General features: G+C 43.9%; 1 protein-coding gene across 9 annotated transcripts in view; it reads right to left on the bottom strand.

Annotated features, from left to right (window-relative positions):
• WDFY4 (WDFY family member 4) overlaps positions 1-27,073 on the bottom strand; it is a 285,914-nt gene that overhangs the window by 84,778 nt on the left and 174,063 nt on the right. For all 9 annotated transcript variants that reach the window (XR_013368304.1, XR_013368303.1, XR_013368305.1 and 6 more), the window contains 5 exons: positions 25,431-25,508; positions 19,601-19,807; positions 18,031-18,082; positions 15,257-15,423; positions 1,805-1,953 (listed from right to left, as the gene is read on the bottom strand). Coding sequence is in view for 6 of the 9 variants with exons in the window: in XM_077878621.1 (XP_077734747.1) it covers positions 1,805-1,953; positions 15,257-15,423; positions 18,031-18,082; positions 19,601-19,807; positions 25,431-25,508 (653 nt within the window). In the remaining 3 variants the exon portion in view is untranslated. The remainder of the gene's footprint in view (positions 1-1,804; positions 1,954-15,256; positions 15,424-18,030; positions 18,083-19,600; positions 19,808-25,430; positions 25,509-27,073) is intronic.

The following is a 27,073-nucleotide window of genomic DNA, read 5'->3' on the forward strand; positions in this document are numbered from 1 at the left end:
ACAATCTGACAACTGGACTTCTATTAAAAGTGCAGATACAGTCAGTTTGATCATGATTAGATGCACTTCTTAAACACAATTTACCTAATCAACAAGATCAAGATCTTATCTAACACTAACTCAATTTAAACCAGAGGTCGAGAGTGAAGCAAAGGATTCTACAAGTCATTATAAAGGCATTCCATACATAGAGGTGGAGTAGAAAGCTTTCATCAGCTCTCAGAAAGGCAAGTCTGCAGACTCATTGTCCATATTGATCAGTATCAATAAAACATGAGCAATAAGATGGGATGCATGTGCCAAGTATTAATTTTGCTCCTCCTGCCTTGGAAAAGCACAGAAGACTCATGGCAATCGGTGAACATTTAGTATGAATAAAAGATGGAAATTAGCAGAAAGGAAAAGGCCAAGCATTTTAAAGTAAATCTAAATCAAAGGAAGGTGGGCTGCCATACTCCTTAAACTCTTACTTCCTGCCATTGGCTGGAAATGATATGGCAACTGGGCGTTAAAATTCTTCGTTATTGGCAGGCTAAGACTCTGATTATTCTGTCAATAGTCTAAAACAGTGGTTCTCAAAGTGTGGTCCCAGGCCAGTAGCATCAGTGTCAGCTAAGACTTTTAAAATCTCAGGCCCAACTGCAGACCTACCAAACTAGAAACTGGGATGAAGCTAGGTCCCAGAAGTCTGTTTTGACTAGCCCTCAAGGTCACTTGATATTAGTTGGAGAGCCAATGAGTTAAGACGTTATCTTGTCATCATTTGAACCTTTGTTAGTCAGAAAAATCAAGATATCTTCATCCAAATCTATTCAAACATGATGATCAAGTGGAAGCATATGACCTGACAGCTGAACTTCCAACAAAAGTATGAACACAGTCAATTTGATCTTGAATGGGGATCCCTGGGTGGCTCAGTGGTTTAGTGCCACCTTCGGCCCAGGGCGTGATCCCGGGATCAAGTCCCACATCGGGCTCCTGCATGGAGCCTGCTTCTCCCTCTGCCTGTGTCCCTGCCTCTCTCTCTCTGTGTCTCTCATGAATAAATAAATAAAATCTTAAAAAATTTTTGATCTTGAATGGTTGTACTTTGTAAATACAAGGGAATTAATGAGAGCTACTGGAACCTGAACAGAACAAATACATTTGATTATAAAGAAGAACCTCTGAATTTCCTGCCAAAGGCCTCTAGTAATAGTTGATGTGAACAAGAATTCTTCACATTTCTATCCAAATCTTGTCCATCCTTCAAAACCCAGATCTCAGCCCATGTATTCTTCTAATAGGCCCCCCTTAGCACACTAGCCCCATGTCATCAAGTGTGAGCCCAGAAGAGTCCTCCCATGACAAATATTTTGTATCATGAAGACCGTGTGCCCCAAACTCTTTCCAAAAGAACCTATTTGTGCTGCTGATTGCACTTGTGTGCCTCACTTAGCATGAGGGGCAGTGCCTAATGTTACGCAAGAGTGAGCAATCAATAAGCTGTTGAATGAGTAAGCTGATGCAACTGGATCCATCACCCAAATAACCTAAAGAGAGATTCCCCCTTGTCTTGAGGTGCATTCCATATCACAAGAGGCATAAGAAGCTGCCTCATTGTTACTCAGTCCAGATTTTAGCTTTGGAAAACCACAGCTATAGATACCTGTGTCTTAAAGTTCTCCTGTTTTATCTCATGGCTCAAGTTCAGGCTCAAACCTAACCCCACAATAACAACAATGTGGGAGGGGTGGGAATAGGGGTGGCTGAGAAGGAAGTGAAGGCTCAGGGGATAATCTGCTGGGAGAAGTAGGGAACTCACTTGGATAAGCAGTGGCGGGTACAGTAGACATCACCCACAGGAGAGAGTGTGAAGTTCTCACAGATGTAGAAGTGCTGGTGGCCAAAGAGCAGGACCCCTTCGGAGACCAGATGGCCCTGCACAATCACCAGGGAGTACTTCTGTGTCACCTGTAGGGAGACAGCATCAGAGTTAGTCCATGTGCATGTGAAGCATGCCCATCATCCTGATGGAGGGCAGTAGGGCAGTGACCTGTCACCTACTGAAAGTCTGGAAATAAGAGTAACATCTTGTAAGAAAGGCAGAGCCATTGCCCGAGAGCCACACTTCTCTTCACAGTTTAAGTGGCCCCTGTATACCCAACACCCCTGTTTTGTCATTTAATTCACCAAAGACCACTCCCACCCTGACCAAGACACGTGGATTAGTATTTACCGCTGTATTGAGCATATTGACAATGTTCTCTCACTTTAGACCCCTCAACAGCCATGCAAAACATTCTGCAGTTGCAATGAGAAAGATTTTCATGTATGAGCCATCCCTCAGTTACAGAGGTTTTGGAGCTTGGTGGGGAGGGCCAGCTGATAAGTGGTTGGGCCAGGACTGGAACAAGTCTACCTAGATCCACAAGTTTAAGACTGGTCCTGCTGTCTCTCCAAGGCCAAGACTAGTTCAAGTGTATGCAGAGGAAGCATGTGCTCCACCTACATCCCTTCTTTCAGACTCACATTCATTCTTCCAGCAGCTGGAAATGCTGGCAACTTTCCAGAATCATCTCTGCTAAAGAGAGTGCCTGGCCCTTCTCAGTGGCAGTCTATACCCAACAACTGGTCACTGCAGGGTAGGAAGAATCACCTGTTGCTTCAATTCTACCCAACTCTGAAGAATCACCCCAAACCTACAGCTCTGATGGAATCAACAGAGGACTTTGCTGAGACTATGTTATAGTTGCACTTCTTCCTCTGCACAATCCTGTGATTGTCACTCCCAGTGAACATCTGGCATGCACATCTTCTGGGCCCATAGCTGGCTTCCTGGGGAGCCTGACCTGGAGCAAAGTCTTAGTACGACCCAGAATTTTGCATGAAGTAAGGACTAAGTGGGTCTTTACATGGAATAAATCCCTGAAAAAGTGAGCGAATAAATGAATTCTAGATTACAGAAACCCAAATGGACCAAGAGTAAGACCAAGGCCAACATTTTCTCAGGGTAATTCCGTGCTAATTCCAGTTACACAAAAGAGGATCTGATTTGTTTATTTGTCTTGAATACCTAACATATAACCACTGTAAACATTTTACACATATTAACCAATATGTGTAAGGAGGTTTTACTACTGGGGAGAAAAAAAAGAGGTCCCAGAATTAAGAGTCTCACCAAAGATCAGTCATCAGTCACCTAGTGGTAGAGGCTGGATTGAAGCTAAGCTCCCTGCTTTATGTTGGGAACAATATTGGGACCACAGTGATGAAATCTGGGAAGCAGGCTTTGAATACCAGTTCTCCAACTCATGCATCAATTGGGATCAGCCAAAGTCAGGGCCAAGACCAGAAAGTGAAGATTTGCCAAAGGATTTTTGGCCCAAGATGAGCATTATCCACTGTGATCCAGGGCCAGTCATCTCTGAACTATTTTTCTTAAGTGAGGACTAGCTAAGAGTCCTTGTTCCTAAAATCCAAGCCTCCTATAGGCAGCTGGCTTCCCTGGCCTCTTCCGCATCCACCTTGTCAGAGGACCTGGCCCTCAAACCACCTGCAGAGCCCCAGCTCATCACGGATTCATTCCCAACTTCATTCATTCATCCAGACAGTCATCTATTAGAGAGTCTGCATTCAGCACCTACTACAAGCAAAGCCCTGAGCTAGGTTTTGGAGATAGAGGGATGGACAAGATAAACAAGAACTTATACTCATGGGGCTTAAAAACCAGGAGTGGGGAGACAGATAGTAAGCATACATGTCAACCAATTAATGATCATAAATTGTGACATATGCTAAGAGAGAAAAACTAGGGTGATAACAATAAGGAAGAGAGAAGCTTGAAGGGGACACTATTTTAGACAAACTCTGAGACCTGATGTATAAAAATGGGGCAGCCATGGAAAACTCAGGGAACATTTCAGGGAAAAGAACATCCAGTCCAGAGCCTAGAGGCAGGAAGGGCAGATCCAGGGAGTAAAGAGAGTCCAGAGTAGCTGAAATGAATTTAAGAAGTAGGTGTGCTTAGATACAGGTTGGGGAGGAGCCTTGGATGTCTTGGTAAGGCCACTGGGTTCTACTCTCATTGCAACAGGAAGCCGTGGGAGGGGTCATTTCTGAACAAGGACATTGGCTGCTGGGTGCAGAGGAGATCAGAAAGAGCCAAGAGCAGAAGGAGTGCAATCAGTCATGTGGCTATTTTGGCGGTCTTTTGGGATATAGCAACAGAGACTAGTAGGAGGAAGAAGAGAAGTAAGGAATCTAAGCGAAAAGAGGTAGAATCGACAAGAACTGCTACCAAACTGCAGAGCCAACAATAATAATAAAATCATAATCAGAAGGATGGAGGATGCATGTCTACTTTGGGATTTAGGCAATTAAGTGGAGCTCTTCAGCTTCCCTGAAAGCCTTCCCCAGAGGCAACCACCATCATCACTTTATTGTATTGGAGGATAGCAGATGTGTCACCCCACTTTCCCATATTATTTTGAGTTAAAGACGCTTAAAAAACATCACATATAAGAGGGGCACTCTGGCCTACCCTTTTTGTTTGTTTATTTGTTTGTTTGTTTGTTTGTTTTTCCCTGAAAGCAGGAGACAAAACGCCCAGGTGAAAAATGCCCTTCCTATATTAAGAGGAAAAGAACATTCTCAGCACCCTAGACAGAGAGTTTAGACCTAGAGAAATTTGTCAAATAAAACCAGTTGGACAAACCTCCCTTTAACCTCACTAGACTTTGGTTACTTTTTCACAATTGCTGCCCTTTGTTCAACCTAAGCACTCAGCCTTAACCACTTTGGAGGTTCTTCACGTTCCTGTGAAGACCCCCACATATCCATAAAAGTAAAATCTGTATCATGCTATTGATCTGTTTTCTGTCAACTTAATTTTTAGGCCTAGCTGGAGAGTCTGAGAGGGTAGGGGAAAAGTTGCACCTCTCCTATAGTATATCCACCCAAAGAGATCCTGTGAATATATGGGATGTTTTATCTCCTTTTCATTTTATTTATTTTTTTAAATATTTTATTTATTTATTTTTTAATATTTTATTTATTTATTCATGAGAGACACAGAGAGAGAGAGAGGCAGAGACATAGGCAGAGGGAGAGGCAGGCTCCATGCAGGGAGCCCGATGTGGGACTTGATCCTGGGACCCAGGGTCACACCCTGGGCCGAAGGCAGGCGCTTAACCACTGAGCCACCTAGGGATCCCCTCCTTTTCATTTTATACAAATAACATGTTCATATGCTCACTGTTCCACATCTAGTTTTTTCCCTTAATGGCCCTCTTGAGACCCTCCCAAATTGCTTCTTATAGAGCTAACTCTTAATAATAGGTACACAGTATTTCCTTACAAGAAGGTACTAGAACTTACTCGACCAATCCCCTATGGATTCAGGCTGTTTTTGAATGTTTAGATATTCTAAGTGATGCTGCAGTGACCCTCCTTGTACATATATCACTTGGAACACACAGGTACATCGGGAGGATATATTCCTGGAAGTCAGACTGTGGATCAAGGGCATGGCATCTTAAATCTTCCTCTGTTATCAGACTGCTTTCCTGTGACATGGCACCAATTTTCACCCCCACCAGCACTGTTGGGACACTGTTATGCCAGCCTGTTTAAACTTTTCCTCTTATCCTTTTGTACAGAGGAGACCTCATCTTCAAGTTCACACACTGAGACCTAGAGAACCCCAGCCCCAGTACTGGCCTGCATATCTCCAAACCTCCCTACTCCCTGCAAAGCCCACCCTCACCCAATCTCTGTGCTGCCAATGGCAGGGGCCAGAGCACATTCCTATGATCTCCTGGTGTCTTCCCTTGGGGAGAATTAAGTAACAACCAGAATAAACCAAACCACAAGAAAAATGTCTGGTGAGAGCTGAGTTAATAGCTTAAAAATTGATTCTGCCAGAAAAGAATGGCATTTTAAAACCTAAAAAATGAACCCAAGTGAACTCTTACCTGCTCTTCCATTTAAATTAGCCCTGGGAGGGCTGCCTCCCAAGTTTGTTCATGGTTAAGAAATCCCTCATGCCTTGACTCTATCGATCACTTTAAAAAAAGAGGAACTTCTACTTCAGAAGTAGAATTTTTTTGAGGTTGGCCAGATGATCTATTATCACTCTCTGCAGGTGGATCACTAAGTATGTGGCCACACCTGGTCCTGTGTATGATAAGGAACAGGTTGCCTGGAAATCCCCAAATCCCAGAGCTGAAGTTATAGGAGCAACAATTTGCTGGGGCATTCCATGGCAGCCCGTGTTCTCCCCTAGAGTCAGACCTCAGTGTGCACATCTGCAAAAGGGGAAGGTTGGCTGGAGGCCCTCTGAAGTTCTTTCTAGCATGATTAGTCTGCAAGCTAGTGTTATGCCCTAATTTGATGGGCAGAAAAAGTGATAGGCAGAGCCATCGTTTGAGGTACCCAGAACAGAGCAGATGTATACATTTCCTCATATTTGTGTGCAAGATCTACTGCAAAGAAAGCTTTAGCCCTGCTCACATGGATCACGTGTCCCTTTTTATAGACGATCTTTGTAGAAGATCTAGGTGATCTGCTCGCTTAGACTCTGCTATCAATGCATTCTGTTACACTGGCATATGGAATAAGTATTCTGATTTTTCCAGAAAGCACTGACTGCCACAAAAAAGGTAAGTAATAAGGAGAGAGACTGTATAAATTCTATTTATGTTGGCTCCCTATGAACTCTGCATCTTGATCATTTTAAATGGAGCATTTGGTCATACTAGGAATCAAAAAATGTATCATAAAACAATAAATAGATTATTTTTATATTAATTTGAAAAATCTGAGAAGAGTTATAATGGGTGGATCTCTTTATGGCAGCTCATCTTTTCAGGCAGAGACAAAGAGCAGGGATGCCCCCTGCCTGCCCACAGGTGCCACTTCCACAGGCAAGCCGGCGAACAGCCAAGCCTCCCAGCATTTCACTGCTGGCTCAGAGGAGATCAGATGGAAAGGACAGAAATTGCACCAGCGTAATGTGAAACGTGTTGAGGACTGTTCAAAGCAGAGTCTAGGGAAGCTGCATTTATTAAGGATTTGCTCATTGGCAACTGACAGAAATGGGAGCACATTTCTAGCCAGGGCAGCTCTGAATAGTATAGAACCTGGAGTTGTGTGTTTCGGGCATTTATTCAAAGAGAAGATGTGAGAACCACTTGGGCAGCCTGTTAAAGTTTGTATTCCCAAACTGCATTCCCAGAGGTTCTGGTTCAGCAGGTCCAGAGTGGGACTAGAATCTGCATTTTAATAAGCAGCCTGCATGATTCTGATGCAGGTCATCTGAAGACCATACTTTGAGAAACTGACTCACAGATAGCAGCAAAGCTATGAAAGATGAGGTCTAATCTCATATCAGCATACTGTTCACAACTCATTCATTTGTTTACACATTCATTTAACAGATTTGCACTGAACGTTTAGGTGTGCATCCCACGTACTGTTAGGCACAGAGGGAGACAAAGCACACCTTGAGGGTGCTCATGGTCCAACAGGAGAGAGAATATCAACTATCCCAGTATGACATGGAGAGGGGGAAATACAAGCACTCAGGAAATAGAGGGGGCTGTTGGCCCAGATAGGGGTGAAAGAGGGGGTGAGCTGACCTCAGAGAAATGGCCCCCAAGGAGGTGACCCCAAGGCTGGGGTTAGGAGTAAAGAGGATAAAATAAGGGGAGAAGCATTCCAAGACACAAAGTCTTGAACCAGCTAAACATGTTTGGAGATCATAAGTAGTTGTGTACAATTAGAATCAAAAGTCAGGTATGGGTGTGTGTGTGTGTGTGTGTGTGTGCACGCGCGCACATCTAAGCATGAGGGAGGCAAGTCCAGGGAGGTACAGGGCCAGCTTGGAAGTGGTTTTGTGCACAACGTATGCCAATAGAGTTGCAGAAGGTGTTAAGTATGGACACACACAGCTCTGCATCTTAGAAAGTCAGTTATGGGCATTCACCTATATGGGAAGTTACCACATAGAAAGTCACTTCTTCACACACTTCTTCCCTTGCTATAAATGCCTGATATTAAAATACCTGGGAAGAGCTTGATGCTGCTCTCTGCTGTCCAGAGTAAAAATAACTCCCTTTGACCTGATTACTTGCAAGCAAATTAAAGTCAATATTTTACATTGCATTTGTATTAAAAAATAGTTTTAGTTTCTCATGTAATTAAGGAGAACAGCAATAGCAAAAAACAACTCCCACTTGAGTTCTGACTCTCAACTAGACGCTGGACACCCATCTTGCCAAGTGGAGTCTCATCTCTAAGAGCACAAAGGATCATGCCCAATAGCACAGTGGCTGATTCGAGCCCACAATTAACATGCATTAAATATACCACTTCTCCCATCAAATGGAGCTCTTTGCGGAGAAATGTGTTGGTAGTCCTGGGAATCATTAATCAATGACGCAAAGGTAGCACAGAGTAATTACCATCCCAAGGATCGCTGGGGGCGATCAGAGCTCCAACATTCACAAAAAGACATGAGTTAAGCTGCTGCCATTCTGCAGCTTCTGATTTCCCTAGGGACCTCTGGCAAGGACAGGCCACCCAGAAGCCTGGAAAGAGGTTACAACCCGCAAAGTCTCCTAGACTGTTCTGGCAAAGCCGTTCTGAGGTGGCAGGGGAGGAGGAACCAGGGATCCACCCCACCACACCAGGTGGGTTGTCCAGCTTACGTGATGGCTAGTTGATGGCAGGTGCCCCCAGGTTTTCTGAGCATGCATGCACATCCACGACACACCCCTGCTGTGGGTGTGCTTTCACTTCAAAATTTTAAAAAAAGCACAGACCTGAAAGGTCTACTGGAGATGGCTGAATTAGGGGAATCCCCAGCTTCCTTACATGCTGGCTACAATATGTCTCAATACAAGCAGAAAGTACCAGCCTGAGAAATACAGAGGATACCACCACCCCCTCCTTTCCAAATGCACACACACACATTTGCCATGGGCAGACCTTCTCTATGTTTGTTGGCACATGTTCATGTACATGTACAGTTCCTGTCCTTGACAATGAACACAGTGGATGGGGGGCCCTAAGATCACAGTGGACCAGGGGCTGAGCAGGTAGGTAGGCTGGTACATGCGCACATGCTGCGTCCTGGGCAGAGATGCTGTGAGTGGCGAGGGATCTAGAGGCCTGTCCACCCCGGCCAGTGTTAACCAGAAAGTTTACAAAAGCAGCACAACAGGACCTGAGGCCAACACCTCTGAGCCCCAATATGGAAAGGCGGCCAAAGGAGAGGGCAGTGGGGAGTTTAGTGGAACTTACTCAACACACTGAATTGGGAAGAGACCACATGAATTTACAGTAACACAGATCTGAGATCAAATCCCAGCAACTTCAGCCAGCAAGCCCACTAGGCCCGACTTTCACCACCTAGGAAAGGAAAGCGATGAAGCCATTCTCACAGGCGTGAGACTAGAGGAAGTGCTGTAGGGAAAGAACACAGAGCAATAGCTCCAGACATCTAGCAAGGGACATTTTTGCCAATAATAGCCACAAACAAAAAGCAAAGGGAGGCTCTGAGTCTAGTTTGAGCACGTTCCCTCCGCCAAACTGCCCTCCTGGGCACAAACTGCCGGCATCTGCCTCTCTGGTGGTGGTGGTGGATTTGACATGGAAGCCAGCCCCTGCTCAGCCACGCCCCACCTGTTCCCAAAGGGGGCCCCCCCACTAGCCAGGTCCTGAGGGAGCAGGCCCAGGTCATGGCTACGGGTCGTCTGGGCACCTCTTGACACAACTGCACTCTCCAGCTCAGTGGATCTTTCCAGAGTATAGATGCTTCATGTCAGGAAAGGGAGGAACAAGGCTAACCCCAAGCCTGTCCCTGCCTATAACGAAACCACAGGAAGACTTCAAAATAACAACAGAGCCATGTGTTGAAGTGGTGCTGGCAGCGGCGTGAGCAGAGTGCTGTGGACGTGCAGTGGACACCAGGACAGGCTCACCCAGAAGGTGGCCTCGGCTCCAGGCAGTGGGGGGTGCGTGGGGATGGTCTGTGAGGACCTGGCTGGTGGAGGTGTGAGGGGGAGGGAGGCAAGTCCAGCTCCCACAGCCAGCTAGGGCCTGCCTATGGAGAGCTCCTAGTCTAGACACCACTCTGCTCTTCAGCCCCAGGATGTTCTTGGGTTCCTGTGGCCTGCTTCCTCATGCTACTTCCCGCCTCATGCTTTAAATTCAGGGACTCTCTCTGTTTCACCATATACCAACCCAGGCCTCAAACCTGGTAACTTCCCTCTTTCTCACAAAATGTTGCCTTTTGTGGTGGGTGCAGGAACTCCTGCTGGGGCCCCATCCCAGCAGGCCAGGTCTCTCATGGGTTCCTCTCTGACTCTCTGCCTTATTCTCCACAATGTCAGCAGGACAACAGCCCCACTCAGACCCCCCTCACATCATGCCCAGGCACTCACCCCTGCAGCACCTCGCCTCACATGAGCACCCCAGGAGTCAGGCCAGCTGGGGCAAGGTTTTAATAGAAGCATTTCATTGTTTGCACTAACAGGTCCTTTCCCAATTCCTCAGGTCCATGAATTAAGTACCAGGGTTTGCAGCCCACATCCCCTTCCTTCTTGGAGTGAGAACAAATCCCGAGGTACTATTAAAGGACAAGCAATGGCCTACAGCGGTAAGAATTGACCCACTGACAGCTCCCCTTGCATGGAGAAGAGAGTTTCCGGGAGGGACACATTGTACCTCTTTGATCTTTGATACATACTGGCGAGTCAAGGAGTATAACCTCATTTTAAAGATAAAAGAAATGAGTTCAAAAGTGGTTCCAGAGATCCCTGGGTGGCGCAGCGGTTTGGCGCCTGCCCTTTGGCCCGGGGCGCGATCCTGGGGACCCGGGATCGAATCCCACGTTGGGCTCCCGGTGCATGGATCCTGCTTCTCCCTCTGCCTGTGTCTCTGCCTCTCTCTCTCTCTCTCTCTGTGTGACTATCATAAATAAATAAAAATTAAAAAAAAAAAGTGGTTCCATTACTTACTCAAAATCATGAGGCCTGTAACTGTTGGAGATGGGATTGGGTCAGTGGGGTCTGTACAAAGTCTGCCTGGAGCTTCTGCGCACCCCCAGCAACCCCCACCATCAGGAGCCTGCCCCTAGGTGACCCTGGCTGCTCTCCTGGCACACCTCCTCCAGGGAACAAGTGTGTCCAGGGGTTTGGTTCCACTGAGCCAGGAGAAACTCAGGCTGAGTTGGGAGATAACCCCTCCCATAATTTACCTTTGAAACCCGAGGCAGCAAGCACAACCCAAAGAAATGAATCAAAACAACTTATGCAAAAAACAGAGGAGAGGTCTAGATAAAGTCAGGAATCACCTTGATCTTGCAGCCGCTCACTCTTTGGTTCCAGGGAGCTGACATTCCTTGGGGCCCCCTGCCCCCAGCCTGTCCCCTCCAGGCAGGCAAGGAATGTACCAAATGGAAACAGGGATGCTCTTGTTCTCAGCCCCTGCTGGGTTCTGCGTGCTCTTGTCGGCACAGCCTGGAGATCCCTGCTCTCACAACAAACCATGTCAGAACTTCTGACAGCTTCCTGCTGTGTGACATGAGACCAAGAAAGACTGAAGTTTAAGTATAAGGCAGGGGAGGATGGGAGAACAGTCTCTTCCTGGTTTTGTCCTGCCTCTCAGGGGCTGACAGGCACCTGCCCCCTACCACCTCCAACAAGACCCCTGAGGAAACTGCCACTGGGTAGGACAACCAGCAAAAACAAGACTCAGAGATCAGGACAATTACCAAGGTCATCCACCAGCTGCATAGACTGGGGTACAGCTCTTGGTTGTGACTGTAAACTCCAGATCTTACCCTCAGTCCAACCCAGTTAGGGCTGGAACCACCAGGCTGGGCTTGGGAAGCATATGGGAGCCAGGCCACCCACTGAAGCTCCCCTTGGAAGGTGAGGACATGAATTAAGTAGGATATGAACCTAATGATACTAAATGGCAGGCAGTATTCCAAAGATGTCTCCCAAGAACATCATCTCTGATGTTCCCATCAGACCCTAATCTAGGTGCTGCTTGAAAGAACCTGCAGAAGAAATTAAGGTACAAATCAGCAAAATTGTCCTGGATAATCTGGTGGGTCCAGTGTACTCCCCTGACCCCCTAGCAGCAGAAGAGGAAGGCAGAAGAGTTGGCTGGTGGGAGAGATGTGATGGGACAAGGAGGCAGAGGGGGGATGGGAAGGTGTGAAGGGGGAGAGGACTTGACTCAGTAGCCAGTTTTGAGGAGGGAGGGGGAAGCCACAAGGCAAGGGATATGGGTGGCCTCTAGAAGCTGAGAAGGACCCCTGTCTGACAAGCAGCAAAGAATAGGGACCTCAGTCCTATAGAAGCATTGGACCAAATTCTGCCAAAACCTGGATGAGCTGGAAAATGGATTAATTTCCAGAACATCTTGAGAGAAATGCAGGCTTGCCAACACCTTCCTTTCGTCCTTGTGTAACTCTAAGCAGAGAACCAGTGGAGCCATGTTGTGCTGGGACTTTTGAAATAATAAGTGTGTGTTGTTTTAAGTCACTAAATTTGTGGAAGTTTGCTATGGCGGGAGCAGAAAATCAGTACAACAAGCAAAAGCAAAGCATGGCCACCGATCTGTTCTTACCATAGCGTAATGAAAATCACCAATATGGAGACATACAATCCAATATTTCTTTATCCTATCAAGAAAGTAGGAGGGGATAGCTGGAATGTGACATCTGCTTAATATGCATCCTTCCTATCACAGTGTGCCACCTTGACACTATAGACATTTTGGACTGAATAATTATTTTCTGGGGGAGGGGGCTGTCCTGACTTTTGTAGGATGGATAGCAGCATTCCTGGTCTTTGCTGACCAGAGCCCAATAGTACCTCTTCCTTACGAACCCGTGAAACTGAAAATGTCTCCAGACATTGGCAAATGTTTCCTGGGGGAAAAGCTGGTGGCTGTTGAGAATCACAGCTTTATATAATCCTTTATGGGATTAAGGCAAAGAAAAGTTTTTATAGAAAGAAAGCATTAATCTCCTCGCTGTTTTTCAATTGACTACACATTTACTGAATAGCCATTTCTCAGATGAGCACAATACTGTATTGATCCATCAAAACTTTATCAGCTATTAGTCTTCAGCAGTTGGATAATGTAAATGCATATATACATGCATATGAGTGTATACATTTATATATGTTTTGATTTCCATTTTTTGAAATCTTACAGAGTAGACATACGTTACTTCTGTAATCAAAATAAAATGAACATGAATTTAACAAATCTTCATTCTTCAGTGTTTATTGAATGTGTACTCCAGGCACACCTGAAGTTAGGTAGCCAGCAGTTCCTCTGTTAAGGAGCACCAGTGCAGTGAGAGAGGAAGACAGGTAAAGTGGGCAAGGTTAGTCTGTGTGCCAGGAGCAAGGGTGGGGGGTGATGCAGGGGGCAATGGTGATTGCAGGTACTCCGGGTCTCAGAGTGGAAGGCAATAAGATTGGCTTCAGAGAGTCACCAGCCAAGGCAGTACAGGTAGATAAACCAGGATGAGCAAAGTCATGATAATGAGATGTGAGAAGGACTACAAAATGTGCTCTGCCTGGAAGCTTTGAGTTAAGCAGGTATAGGAAGGATGATGTTGTTACAAGACTTCATTGGTTCAACTGTGACCCCAGTCCAAGATCAGCTAAGAAACTTGATAAAAATGCTTCAGTAGACCATTTGGCAATGCACTTCAAGCTGGCCTCCTTCTATTCAACCCCTGCAAGGAGCAAACCTCAGCTTAACACTCCTGGGAGTCTCTGCAAGGAACCTAGCCCTGGAAAGGACATGCTTTATTTCTGCACCTGCTAATGCCCCTCACAGGCCCTCTGATTTCATCACCTGCTCCTGGAAATCCAGTCTGCTTACTTGGTGGCCCCTAGTTCAGATGCACTCTCATCCACCAGACTAGTCCTCAGCTCTCACACATTCATCTCTGTGTAGTCCCTGTATGGCCCCTGGCCACATCCTGCCCACTCCTCTGTTCTGCTGGCACATCTCCTTCACTCACATTGTGAACAGAAGAGTTGATGGGTGAGACTCAGAGGGCCTTAAACCACCCCACCTTTAGCAAGGGAAGAGAGTTTGTCTTTAATGGGCTACGTCACATGTGCACAGCTCTGAGCTAGTAGTCTCTCTGCTTCCACTATCCTATGTAAGTCCTGTAACAATTTTGTGAAATGATTGCTCTACACTCCATATTAAAGGTAAGAAATATTGAGGCTCACAGAGGTTAGGTAACACACAATTTAGTGTGTTGCCAAGTTGGGATTTGAGCTCAGGTCTGTTTTACTCTAGGGCATAAGCTTCATCTTTCATACCTTTCTTAGATTTGGTTAAGATGGGTCCTCCCCTAGGTCCATACGTTAGGGATTCCTCCAGCCCCTGTTCAGTCACACCAAGGAGCCAGACCGGGGGCGGGGGGGTCCTCCAACCCCACTCTAGGTGTCCTAGGCTGCAGACTCCCCTGCTAATTGTCCTTGCTCTTTGGCCCATGCACTCATTTTCTCCAGGTCCACCCTGCTGAGGGCTGATGGTGCCACAAGTGTGCACACCCCTAGGCCTGAGTGATGGCCCAGGAGAGGCTGGTGGCAGGGTGAGCAGTCTAGGCACAGCTTGGACTTGGGGGCTGAGTGTCCAAACACATTCACATTCACTGCAAGATGGATCCCTCAAAGTGGTCAGATTGCAGGCAGGGGGCCAAAGTACCAAACAATAAAATTGAGAATTCTAAATCTGAAACTGGTCCTCCAGGGATTATAAAGGTCAGTGTTGGTGGGGCTCTGGGTGGCTCAGTGGTTCAGCATCTGCCTTCTGCTCAGGGCATGATCCCAGAACACCAGGATTGAGCCTCACATAGGGCTCCCCTCGAGGAGCCTGCCTCTCCCTCTGCCTATGTCTCTGCCTCTCTCTCTCTCTCTCTCTGCGTCTTTCATGAACAAATATATAAAATCTTTAAAAATAAATAGACAAAGGTCAGTGTTGGAAGTTAGAGCATATTTCATAACAGCTTGTTAGCTTGAGTTATATCTTTTAAATATCTTGAGGCAAGGTGTGCCAGCTTCCATTTGTGCCCTTGCACTGGACTCACAAGTTTAGAAGCATGCCTGTTCTTGCTCACTGAAATTTTTTTTACAGTGAAGAGAGTTCTCATCTCCCACATGAATGAAGAAAGTTTGATCTCACTTGATAATCGTTAAAGAGTACTTGTGATGGGCTGTATTACCTTTTCATGATCGAGGAGCTCTTGTAAAATAACTTGTCTTTCCTGACACAGTTCCAAGAAATCTTCAGAGTGCAGACTTTCATGTAAGGCAGGGAAGAAGGTCAGCTGGGTGCAGTCCACTGCCACCTCATCTCTCCTGCTCTCGGCTTCCTCTGGTGTCAGCTCATCTACAGCAGCATAAAGGGAACACACGTTTTTGGCATGAGCCACCTGACCTCACGAGGGATGGTACACAACCTGGGTCTGAGTCACTGAGAGAAACTGCAAAGTTTCAGGGCAGAGGTGAGTGGTGTGGATCTCAGCATATCCTTCACTGTGTCTGAAAGTGGACACCACCCATTTAACCCTCTGGTGTGGTCATCACACCATTAGGCTGATCCACTCTGGAAAACTTGGCTGCTCTATAGCTCTAGAGTGGCCACAGGGCAACAATTCAAAATTTACCCTCATTAATCAGTAGAGCAATTCACTTTATTCATTCTTTTAAAGGAATGAGGTGTTTTTTTTTCTAATTATGGAAACACTATGATCTTAGTGTTAAAAAAAAAAACACTTGGAAAACCCATGAAATTGTGAGAATAAATTTAAAATGTTTGAGAAGTAAAACAAGTATCCCTCACTCACCCAGAGATACCGCTTAATAACAACAAATTGGGTGTAGTAAGCACTTTCCTGTGCTGGATGCTTTTGATGACATTTTTTCATCTACTCTATTGGGCTGTAGATTCTATTTCAACCTCCCTTCACAATCGGGGAAAAGTGGAATAGGCTAATTACTTTGTTTATGGTTATAGGGTCACCAAGATTGAGAGGTCAAATCTGAACCAAGTCTGTCTTCCTTATTCACAACTTGGGTTCTTTACTTCTAGTATATTTTCCAGACGTATATGTATATGCACACACACACATACACACACACACACACACACACACGTGATTTTTTGACATAAGAATTGTATTGCATTTATAGTTTTTCTCTTCTGGAATTTTTTTGAGATTATGAGTACTTTAATTTCCATTAAAAGTTCTTTGAACTCACCTAAAACAGCTGTATAATATCTGTTGTGTGACTCTTTCATAATCACCTAATCCATCTCCAATCTTTCAGAGGCACATCGGTTTCTATTTCTACCATGGATGCCCTGTGCTATGATCATGCGTGTGTACACCTAGACTTATTTCCCAAGCATGTACTCCTGGACATCGACATTTGGGTGCCAGCTGAGCACAGACCTACACGATTTCTGGATCCTGCTCCCCTGCTGTGTCCACCTGTCTAGAGCAGGCATACAGCACAGAACAGCAAAGTTGAGGGGTTACAGGCCATTTTCTTCAAGCTCATCTGTTTGAGTTCCTCCCCACCTGACAGTCTCCGAACTGGATGAATGAAAGAGTCTGCTGCTTACAGCAATAGCCACCATAAGCTTTTCCCCATGCAGGGAGAGCACTGTATAGATACTGGCACCCAGGAGAGCACATGGGAGAACCATAAACCCTTTCTTCTTCTTTGCTGGATGAGCTCCCTACTGGGGTGGGGGTCTGCATATTGGGATGAGGGGACTCAGCAGCCCATGGCCATAGACCACATCAGCACATTTTCCATCACCAAAATCTCTGCAGACTCCCCCTCTGATCTCAGAGCTGTGGAGCTTGGGGTAAAAAGAAGAGAAGCAAATGGGCATTACAACATTATCCCAATTCCCATGCCACAGTGAGACCCCCAATTCAACCTAGGATCAGGACCCAGCACCATCCCTTTTGGACACTGTTACTGCAGACTGGCAAGACAGCAAGCTCGATGCAAATCCAGTAGTCAGCCACTAAATGAGACAAGTTTCATCAGTGTTCGTTAGTTGTCATCTCACCTAACTCTGGGAAATGAACAAGGGGTAGAGGTAGGGGAGGTGGGTGGGGGGTTGGGGTGACTGGGTGACGGGCACTGAGGGGGGCACTTGGCGGGATGAGCACTGGGTGTTATGCTATATGTTGGCAAATTGAACTTCAATAAAAAAAATAAATTTTTTTAAAAAAAGGAAGTTGTCACCTGGTTAAGGATATGACACTAGCTGCACCTCAGTAGACAATGAAACTCCCAGACATGGAGTGTTTGAAGCAAAAGGCAGGGTCTGGTAGAAATACAAAATCTGAAACAGAGTGTGTATGTCTGTGTGTATCTGCATGTCGTGCAAATGCGCGCACACGCGTATGTGTGCTTGGATGTATTCATGCCAAATAACCTTTGAAAATAAATCTGGATTTCCGCAAACTAGCTCAACCAAATTCCTCCATGAGAATTATACAAATAAAGTAGGTATAAATATCAAAAATGATTCAAAGTATTCATTTTAGTTTGGGAATTAATGGCAATTGTAGCTGTCATTTTTATAATTAGAATTCAATGTAAAAAGCACTAAATATCTCTTACTCATTTTTACTTTAAAGTATTTTCTTATTTTCCTCCTATGTGTTTTGGGTCACAAACTGAACATGTATTTTTATTACTTGGAGACACTTTTAATGTCTCCCTGACATAGCAAACTGACATGATAAAATTCTTATTGTGACAACCTTAACATAAAATTCTTCACCTAACAGAATTCAAGGTCTGGAAGAGGTTCCTCCTCATCCTGGAGCATACAGTAATGAAAAGAGTCTTAGCACTGCCTGCTTTACATTGGCAGCATTTTCTCCTCTGAAATACTAATTCATATTAAATAAAACCAAGACGTAATTTAATTACTAATGAAAAATAGGTAAACTAATAAACGGAATACCTTGTTTCTCAACATTTGTTTTGGAAACACTGCCATTTCTGTATTGGTTTTCCTGAAATAAAACCAGAGAAAAGAGAAATGAAATCCTGAAGACTATTGCTATGCCTCCCACTCCATTACATGGACCCACAAACATGCACACATGCATGTGACTCTCTCGAATTATTCATATACTACAGTCTTAGATGCAAGAAGGGAGGCATGCTAAATCCTAAAGGACCACAATAAAATGCAAGTATTCATGGTCCCGAGTCAAAGGAGAAAAAACCCACAATTTTCCATTAAGTAGGACTTCCAGTAATTACCAAAATGGCACTGAATAGCATCCCGGATGTCTGTGGGATGGGCCACCCTGGAGAGGGGACCAGGCACAGGATCTGGGGCTGGGCAGCCCAGGAGACAGAGACCAAGTTTCAGAGCCAGTCTTTGGCTTTGTCACTAGCACAGAGGGCAGGATAATTATTTTTCCTGACTTCACTTCTTAAGAAATGTATTAAGGGAAAAATACTACATAAAACCAGAGGTTTATTGACAGTACATTAAAAATTCAAGTGTCTACTGGATAAATGAAATATAATTTTTTCATTAAGTTTTATACAGGATTTAAAGTGGATAAAAGATCCTGAGGTTATAGACTAGAGAACAAACCCAACATTGTATCTCAGGATGAATGTGAAAGGAAATGTCTTGCATTCCAGTATTTGCAAGCCCCCTTCTAGAATATTTTAAATCAGAATTGTTCAATGAGGACGTGAAAGAACTATTAACAGATTTTTCTATAACCACTCCTAATCCAACTGGTTCCTCATTCTTTAAAAGGCAGTACTGTCAGTTTGATGACAGAGAGTTCAAACTTCATTACAGCAAACTCCCAGGGACTACCTCGATAGATTCTGTTGCTTGGCAATCCAATAGAGCCTCAGTGTTGTTTGGGTTACATGGGTCATGGGCTCAAGCTTTCAGAAATAGCTGACAAATAATTTGTGCAAACAGATAATGGCCATCACTGGCTCTTTCAAAACACTGATGTCCAGGGCAGCCTGGGTGGCTCAGTGGTTTAGCGCTGCTTTCAACTCAGGGCATGATCCTGGAGACCCGGAATCGAGTCCCATGTCGGGCTCCCTGCATGGAGCCTGCTTCTCCCTCTGCCTGTGTCTCTGCCTGTCTTTATCTCTGTGTGTCTCATGAATGAATAAATTAAACCACTGATGTCCAGATTATCCCACTGGACTTTTGTGGATGTCAATGTGGCACTGGGTTAGTGGTGTTGATATGAACCACTCTGCTATTCATTCATTCGCTCATGTGCTCATTTACTCAGGCTGTAGTTAGAGCACTCTTTCTATGTACCTGTGAGAATGAGCGATTCTTTTCTTTTGTTAAGTGGCATTGAGAATAAATTACAGCACTCTTACCTTTAACTGTGCACATGATCTCTCCTGCTTGCCCATGCCCAAGCATTCCTAAAGCACTCCTGTTGTAAACAGCATGAAAAGGAAAAGCAAAGGAGAGACTTCCCTGCACATTTCCTTCCTGGAAGTATCATTGTTTTGCTCCATCTAAGTCTTACCTTGAACCTTTCTGGACTCAGGGCCTCCAGCGGAGACAAACGTCTGACACGTTTCCTCATGCGAGCTGGTCCTTCTCTCCAGTCTAGTTCCCACCTGGAACAAAGTGTGGCTTCCGCCGTTTGGCCCCACAAGCCCAGCTCCCCAAAAAGCTGCTCCTGAATCCTGGCCCAGGCGTTGGCTGCCTTGATGTTGTCACATCTCCGTCTCTGGGAAGCAGAAGTACAGGATCACTCCCAGACATATTTCCTCATGGGCTTGGCCCCAGACTTCTGGGTATGAGCAGATCAAACCCTCTTAATTGTTCAAGAAAAATAACCCCTCACAGGTGGTCCTGAGCACCCTGAGTGTGGGTAGTATACTCTCTGGAGCTAGGACAGGCTAGGAGAAGAAATCAGTTTTTCGGCTTCGAGACCATTTAATCCAGGTTAGAGAAGGAGAAAAACATCTGCCCTTTGGCCTTCAGAGCCATGTGACTGCTGGGTTCTGTGCAGAGCACAGCTAGTCCCAAAGGTCCTGGCACTATTCATCAGAGTAGATTGGACAGCTATTTTATAAATGGAACACAGAATCTCACCATAGCCCCTACCCTTCAAAATGGACAAGGAATTTTACCACAGTCCCTACCCTTCAAAAATGATGCTGAAGATTCTTCTTTCAGTGTCTGAACTGGAGGTGTGGGGGATTAGCAGATCTGCCAATAATTGGTAGATCTGAACAAATTATTCCTACCTCTGGACCTCAGATTCTCCATTCTCTAATTTAAATGAGAAGTTTGGCCTAGATATTGTCTAAGAGTCTTTCAAATCCTAATACAATAGAACTCTAGAATGCTGAAGAATCCTAGAATGTTCATAGAAGCTAAAACCTTTGATATTACTGAAAATAATCCCTTACTTATGAAATCTTCATAGTTTGCATATGTGGCACTTGACTATCACATCTGCTGCTAGAGTGTAATTCAACCTTCTATAAAATACACCCCAAAATGGCTTTTGTATGGCACACACTGAAATATTCTACATCACCTGATAAGGGAACTTTGACACCTCTCAGTTATGACAGGGGAATTGGCTTTGTCTGTGGCGTAGACTTTTGCATTTATCTAAATACTTCATGGTATTTGCCCTAACTTCTGATTTTAAATTTTCAGAATACTATCTCATCAATTTAACATAAAGAGAAAAAAGTCATTATCATGCATTAGGGCCGAGCCCCTTACCTGCTGTATTTCATTTCTTCTACCCAGTGGTACCTTGAGTGAAACTTGAAACTTGTAAAGAATTTCTATTATCTTCATAAAGAAATCAAATCTGGAACAGGAGAAGTGATTTCTCCAAGGACCACCAGGTGATGGAACTGAGATTCAAACCCAGTCCATCTGATTCCAAAGCCTCCACTTAAGCCTGCTTGCTAGATTCCTTTCCTGAAGGCCTTGTGTCATTCTTTTAATTCATGATTTCTGATGCTATGACTTTGAAGATTGGCATGACAGATTAGAGCCAGGCCCTGTAAATCGGGCCATTTGGAACAGGCAAATCATTTTTGGAATTTGAAGACTCCCATGAAAATATAACAGAAGGGTGCCTGGGTGGTTCAGTCAGTTAAGTGTCTAACCTTCGGCTCCGGTCTGAGCTCAAAGTCCTGGGATCAAGCTCTATGTTGGGCTCCCTGCTCAGCAGGGAGTCTGCTTCTCCTTCTCCCTGATTGATGCCCCCACCCTCCACTCATGCTCTCTCTCTCAAATAAATAAATAAAATATTTCAAAAAGAAAGAAAATATAACAGCCAATACAGTGCTTAGTCCATGGTCTTTGGCATCAGATGAACCTGGGTTGTCATCATGTTTCTGCTATTCCCTAGTGTCTAGTGTAAAGGGGCTTCAGCTTCCTCATCAAATGTGGTTAATAATACTATAAAAATAATAAAACCATGAGTTTATGTAAGGATTAAATAATACAATATTTTCAAGAGTTTTATATGATGACTTGCTTGGCATAAACAGTATTATTACTGTGAATAAAGCAAATCCTATTTCAAAGCAAGATTATTTTTTTCTCCATAGTTCTTAAATATAGATCCAAAACAATTACAACGTTTTACATAATACTCCAATTGGATAATCAGGAAGTCCACAAAAATAATGTCTGTCCATGGCCTTTTATAGGGATTAGGTAATATGAAATGAATACTCATTTGAAGAAAATATTTCAGCTCCCTGGAGATTGTCACTGGGTTTGGAATAACATATAGAGCTTCACAGAGGATGAAGATTCCCAAACTTCAGATTGTCCGCCCTGGGCTTAAAATTAGTCCTTTAATTTTACCCCCAAGGATCTGCCTATGCACCTGGGGATTCACATTCCCCAAGTCTTCATCACAAGGCAAATAATTTGTCTTGAATATCTGTGGCCAGACAGACGTGTGTCAGTGGTGAGACTCCTCAGAGAGGAGTGATTGTTTAGTGCATGATAGAAAGCTACAAGTGGTCCCGGGACAGAGGACATGGGATGACCAGACAGCAAAGTCCTGAGTCCCCACACCTGCAAAGTGCACTGTGATGCCCATGTTTCTGTACCAGGTAAGGTCTTCTTGAAGCTTGAATCATGATTGGAATTGAACACCAATACAAAAATAAATTTATAAAAAAAAATAAAAATAAAAAAAATAAAGCTCTTGTTTCTTTGGGAAAAAAAAATCATGACTGGGCCAAATGCCACACCAGAGACTCAGAGGCAGGGTTCCTGGTATGTTAGAGGTAACTGTAATTGGAGCTGAATGGAAACATTTGGGTAGCATCAATGAGCTTTTCCTCTGGGCAACCAGCCCTTCCCTGCTTTTGGTCTTTTGTGCTTTGGAGGGATTGATCCCAGCCCTGGCTTCAGTTCTCAATGGCATTCAAGTTTGGCTAATATAAGTGGTGGAAGATGATTATAGGATGGGCCGTGAATGTGTGTGTGTGTGTGTGTGTGTGTGTGTGTGTGAAAGAGAAAGATTGAGAAGAGAGAAGGAGAAGGAGCAAACTGATTGCTTAGGACAGAGCTTGAATACTTGGATCTTGGAGCTTGAATACTGGTTCTTGAAGTTTGCTACTCCTAGATTTTTTAGTACCACATATCAGTTCATTTGCTGCCTACACCAGTTTGAGCTGAGTTTCTGATATTTGCATTTTGAAAAAGCTGTGACAGACACTTAATGGATATACAGAAACTAAGCAAGAAATGACAACAGTCTGTTGGCCCCTAAAGAACTCAAGAGTGTGACACTGTGAAAATGTATTGCCCCTTAAAAAAGCAGGGTGGTTGCTCCAGACCCCATTATCTCTGGCAGATGGTGATTACCTCTGCATTCCTTTAAATGTTGAAACAATCTGTCTTAAATATTTAAACACTTGGAAAGTGTCCTTATGGATTAGCCTCAAAATGCTGATTTTCTCAGAAATACATCAGTAAAACTCTACACAGCTTTCTCAAGTATTTTCTGAAACCCGTTCAGGCCCACTGCTGAAAATGAGCCAGGCCAATATTCTAGAAGGCTGGATACTCTCCTTCTCGGCTCAGAAAATTCCAGCAGAAACTTACAAAGTACCACAGACCACATCTCTCCTAGCCATAAGCAAATTTCCCAGACTCTTCCACCCATAAAAAGAGAAATGCTCACACTTTTGACTGGATGCTGATTTGGACATTTAGACAAACAACATCATCTGTCTTGAAATGGTGCAAGTGTGATAAGGATGCCATAAACACAGAATGCAATCTTAAACAATTCCTCTTATTTACCCCTCAATAGTAATGAATTTATTAGCCATATTGTTAGTCCTGAAAGAAGTCAGTGGATACAAATGGTGGGACACTGATGTGGAAGGGTCTGTCCAAGGGGCACCGATAATAAAATAAGCCAGCTAGACACCTATCATGCTGTACAGTGAAGTCAGCAATGTTGGGGTGGGGTAGATGCCCCTGATGAGGCCCTTCTCTAAACTAAGAGTGTTTAAGATCAGCTTGTGCTTCCAGAGAAACCAGAATGCCTCCTGATTGCCTTGACGGTATCATTTCCTATAGACACCCAAACTTCTGTTCCATCCCTGTCAAGTCTCATAAACTGCCCCCCATCCTTACAGAACAGCTGGAGAGGCTGTGTTGCTAACCTGTGTGTTTCTGGGGTACAGGTTGCACGTCTCATGAATCCCTAGTCCCAGGGCCATGTGTGGGCTCCTAGATGATTTTACATGGAAGGAGTTAGACCAGGTTACTTGGCTGGAGTTGATCAGATCCTATTTTGTTTCCTCGACATTTGGGTACCACTGCTCCACCCTTCCTTGGTCCTTCACCCACCCCAGGCATATGGTTCCTTTACCCTACTGTTCCCTTTATAGTAGAACATCCCAATATTGACCTCATCACCCTGCTTGTGGTTATTTCTTTACTGTTGGTACCTATACTGAGTTTTAAGAACATTCCAGGCACAGCAGTAGCATTATAATCTCTGCCTTTCCTATGCCTAGCATAGGCTTTGGAGCAGAGAAATCATAAAGTAAATAATATATTTAGCAAGGCTTTAATACTATATGTTGTGCTTTATTATTATTATTATTATTATTATTATTGTTATTAAAAGATTTAATTTATTCATGAGAGACAAAGCGAGAGCGAGAGAGAGAGAAGCAGAGACATAGGCAGAGGGAGAAGCAGGCTCCCCAAAGGGAGCCTGATGCAGGACTTGAACCAAAGGCAGATGCTCAACCACTGAACCACCCAGTGCTCTACTATTATTAGCAATCATCTTTTAACAACATTTTGTTAACAACAACACTGACTAAAGATGAACTTCTTAGCCATTCCATAACCACATGTATTCCCTGCCAGTCACTTCGAGGCACTCTACACTTGTTCTTTAATCTCCACAGTTAGGCAGTGTGATTTTGCTTTCGAGATGGGAACCCTGAGGTTCAGACTGCATGCCTGGGAAGGGGCAGATCTGAGACTCAGCTTGAGATCCCTGGCATGACAGACAGTGCTTTTTTACTCTAACTGTCCAGAAATCACACCTAGAGAAGTGTTTTAAGTATCTAAGTCTGCCTTGATGAGTGGCAACCCCTTGCATTTAGGATAAAATGCAAAAGCCCTAAGGAGGTAGCAAGCCCTGTGTGCTCCAGTCCTGCCTTATCTTCACCCTTGTTCATTCCCAGCTCAGGTCACCCAGTCACTTTTTCCAGTTACTGGCAACATCCAGCTCTTTCCTGATTGGGACCTTCCCATATGTCCTCCCTTAGCCAAAGTACATTCTCAAAATACTTCAGCCTATTTTCCTCCTCCTACGGATCTCAACTTAATGGTCACTTTCTTGGAGGAGGCCTCTTGTCTGCCCAAGCAAATTCTCCCCACATCATAGTCTCATTGTACCTGTATTTTCCATGTCTCTTGCTCATCATAAGTAATAATGATCTACTTATTTGGGAAGTTATTTAATACATATCCCCCTCTAGAGGTAGAGTGAAGCTACCAGAGAGTGAGGCCCATGTCTGCTCTGTGTACAACTGTGCTCCTAGCTCATAGCACAGGGTCTGAGGCATCTGGGCTCTTGATACCTATTTACTAGTGGATGAGTGAGTAGATGAGAAGATAAACATGCTGCCAGTCTCTTCAGCTGCTGACAGTGTGGGGTCAAGTCCACTGCACAAGCCATTAAGTAGAACTGAATCGCTGCTGACCAGTTATTGACATAGTTACCTAGAACTTAAAGCAAAGGTCCTTCTGATTCTTTATTTCAGATTCAAGGCAAATTCCAGTTTTCTGTGCAGAGAAAAGAAAACCATGTACTGGTTTCTTACCTGTACATGATCTTTGTATAAAGATGCATATAGTTCCTGCCCTCTTCTTCTGTAGTTCTCGATACATGACACAAAATCCTGGAAAAGAGAGAAAAATAATAGCTTAATGACAGTTGTGATTTTAGATTAGAACTTCTGTGCTCTGACCATTTATCAGGGAAAGTAACAGTCACAAGCATTGTAGGTCAAATGAATCACAGCCTCATAAATAAAGACTTCACCCATGTTGACACCACACAAACACACACATACACACACATACGTCGATGGGTTGCTTCAACTTCCAGCTATGATGAGCTAGCTTACAACAGGCTAATCTTCCTTCCAAGAATAACTAGAAAAGCCATATTTGAATAATCTGCTTTAAGAAAGCAGAGAGCCTCCAAGAGAGCCAAAATTTAAGGAGTCAAGATCTTGGAGATAAGGAAAACTAAGATGTATCCAAAGCACAATATCTATTATTTTTTTGCTCCTGAGATATTTGCAAGTTTGCAAATAACACAAGATGTTGAGAAGCTGAGCAGAAAGTGATGGCTAAGAAGCAGAGAAGCTTAACAGAGCTTTTGGTGTTTTCAGGTGCTAAGGAGACAAACATTGGAATTCAGGCTCACCAAGACAACTAGGCCATGAGGAATCAAGAGTCCAGAAATACGACACTAAAAAGGAGTAAGCCCAGCTTTCTGCACTGATACTCTCTCTTTAAGCAGCTGCTGATTCATAAGCAGTGTGATTTGTAGAAACCAAAGGTGTTGGGCTTTAAAGTGGACTCTGAAGGGCTGCACCATAGCAATAGAGGCAGATGGGAAATAGACCAGGTCTTACAAAGCTGAAACCCAACTTCCCATGAGCTCAGCCTCTAAGTACATTATGGTGATTCTGCCCCCACTCCAAATACATGCCAGAAGACAAAGAAGGTCCCTTCTGGAGAAGGATCACATCATCTGAAGCCTCTAATGGAGGATTCTCTCTAACAGAATTTTCATACGAAATGTTCAGTAGTCAAGCAGAAATTACTAGATGTGCCCATAAAAAGGGCCAACAGAAAAACATAATCAAAACATAACCACAGGTATCCAGATATTAGAGTTGTCACACATGAGCCATAAAATAATGCAAGAATATTGTCCCAAAATGCAATATGGAGCCTTTTGCAAGAGATATGGAATCTATGAAAAATAACTAGATAAAAATCCTAAATCTGTGAAATGAATTAATTAAAATTAGAAACTCCATAGATAAGTTTAACATCGGAGTGGATTCATCTGAACATAGGGTGAGTGAACTTGAAGAAATATTCTTGCTAACTATGATGAGGTAAAAGTATAGAAAATATCTAAGAGATAAATATAGTTAGATACATATGTAATATAGAGAAAACATTTAACATATGTGGATTGGTGTCTCAAAGGAGAAGAGATAAAGAATGAATCAGAAGCAATATCTGAAAATTTAATGAGAATCTTTCCAAATAGATGAAAGGCATTGAGCCACAGATTTGAGAAATTCTATAAACCTGAAACAAGCAAACAAAAAATACAAAGAAAACCACACATAAGCCCCTCATAATAAAACTGTAAAAAAAAGATTTAAAAATTTGAAAAGACAAAAAATATATTATCTTTAAAGAAGTGACAGTAAGAATG

Source organism: Canis aureus, chromosome 29, assembly GCF_053574225.1.
Source record: "Canis aureus isolate CA01 chromosome 29, VMU_Caureus_v.1.0, whole genome shotgun sequence".
NCBI lineage: Eukaryota > Metazoa > Chordata > Mammalia > Carnivora > Canidae > Canis > Canis aureus.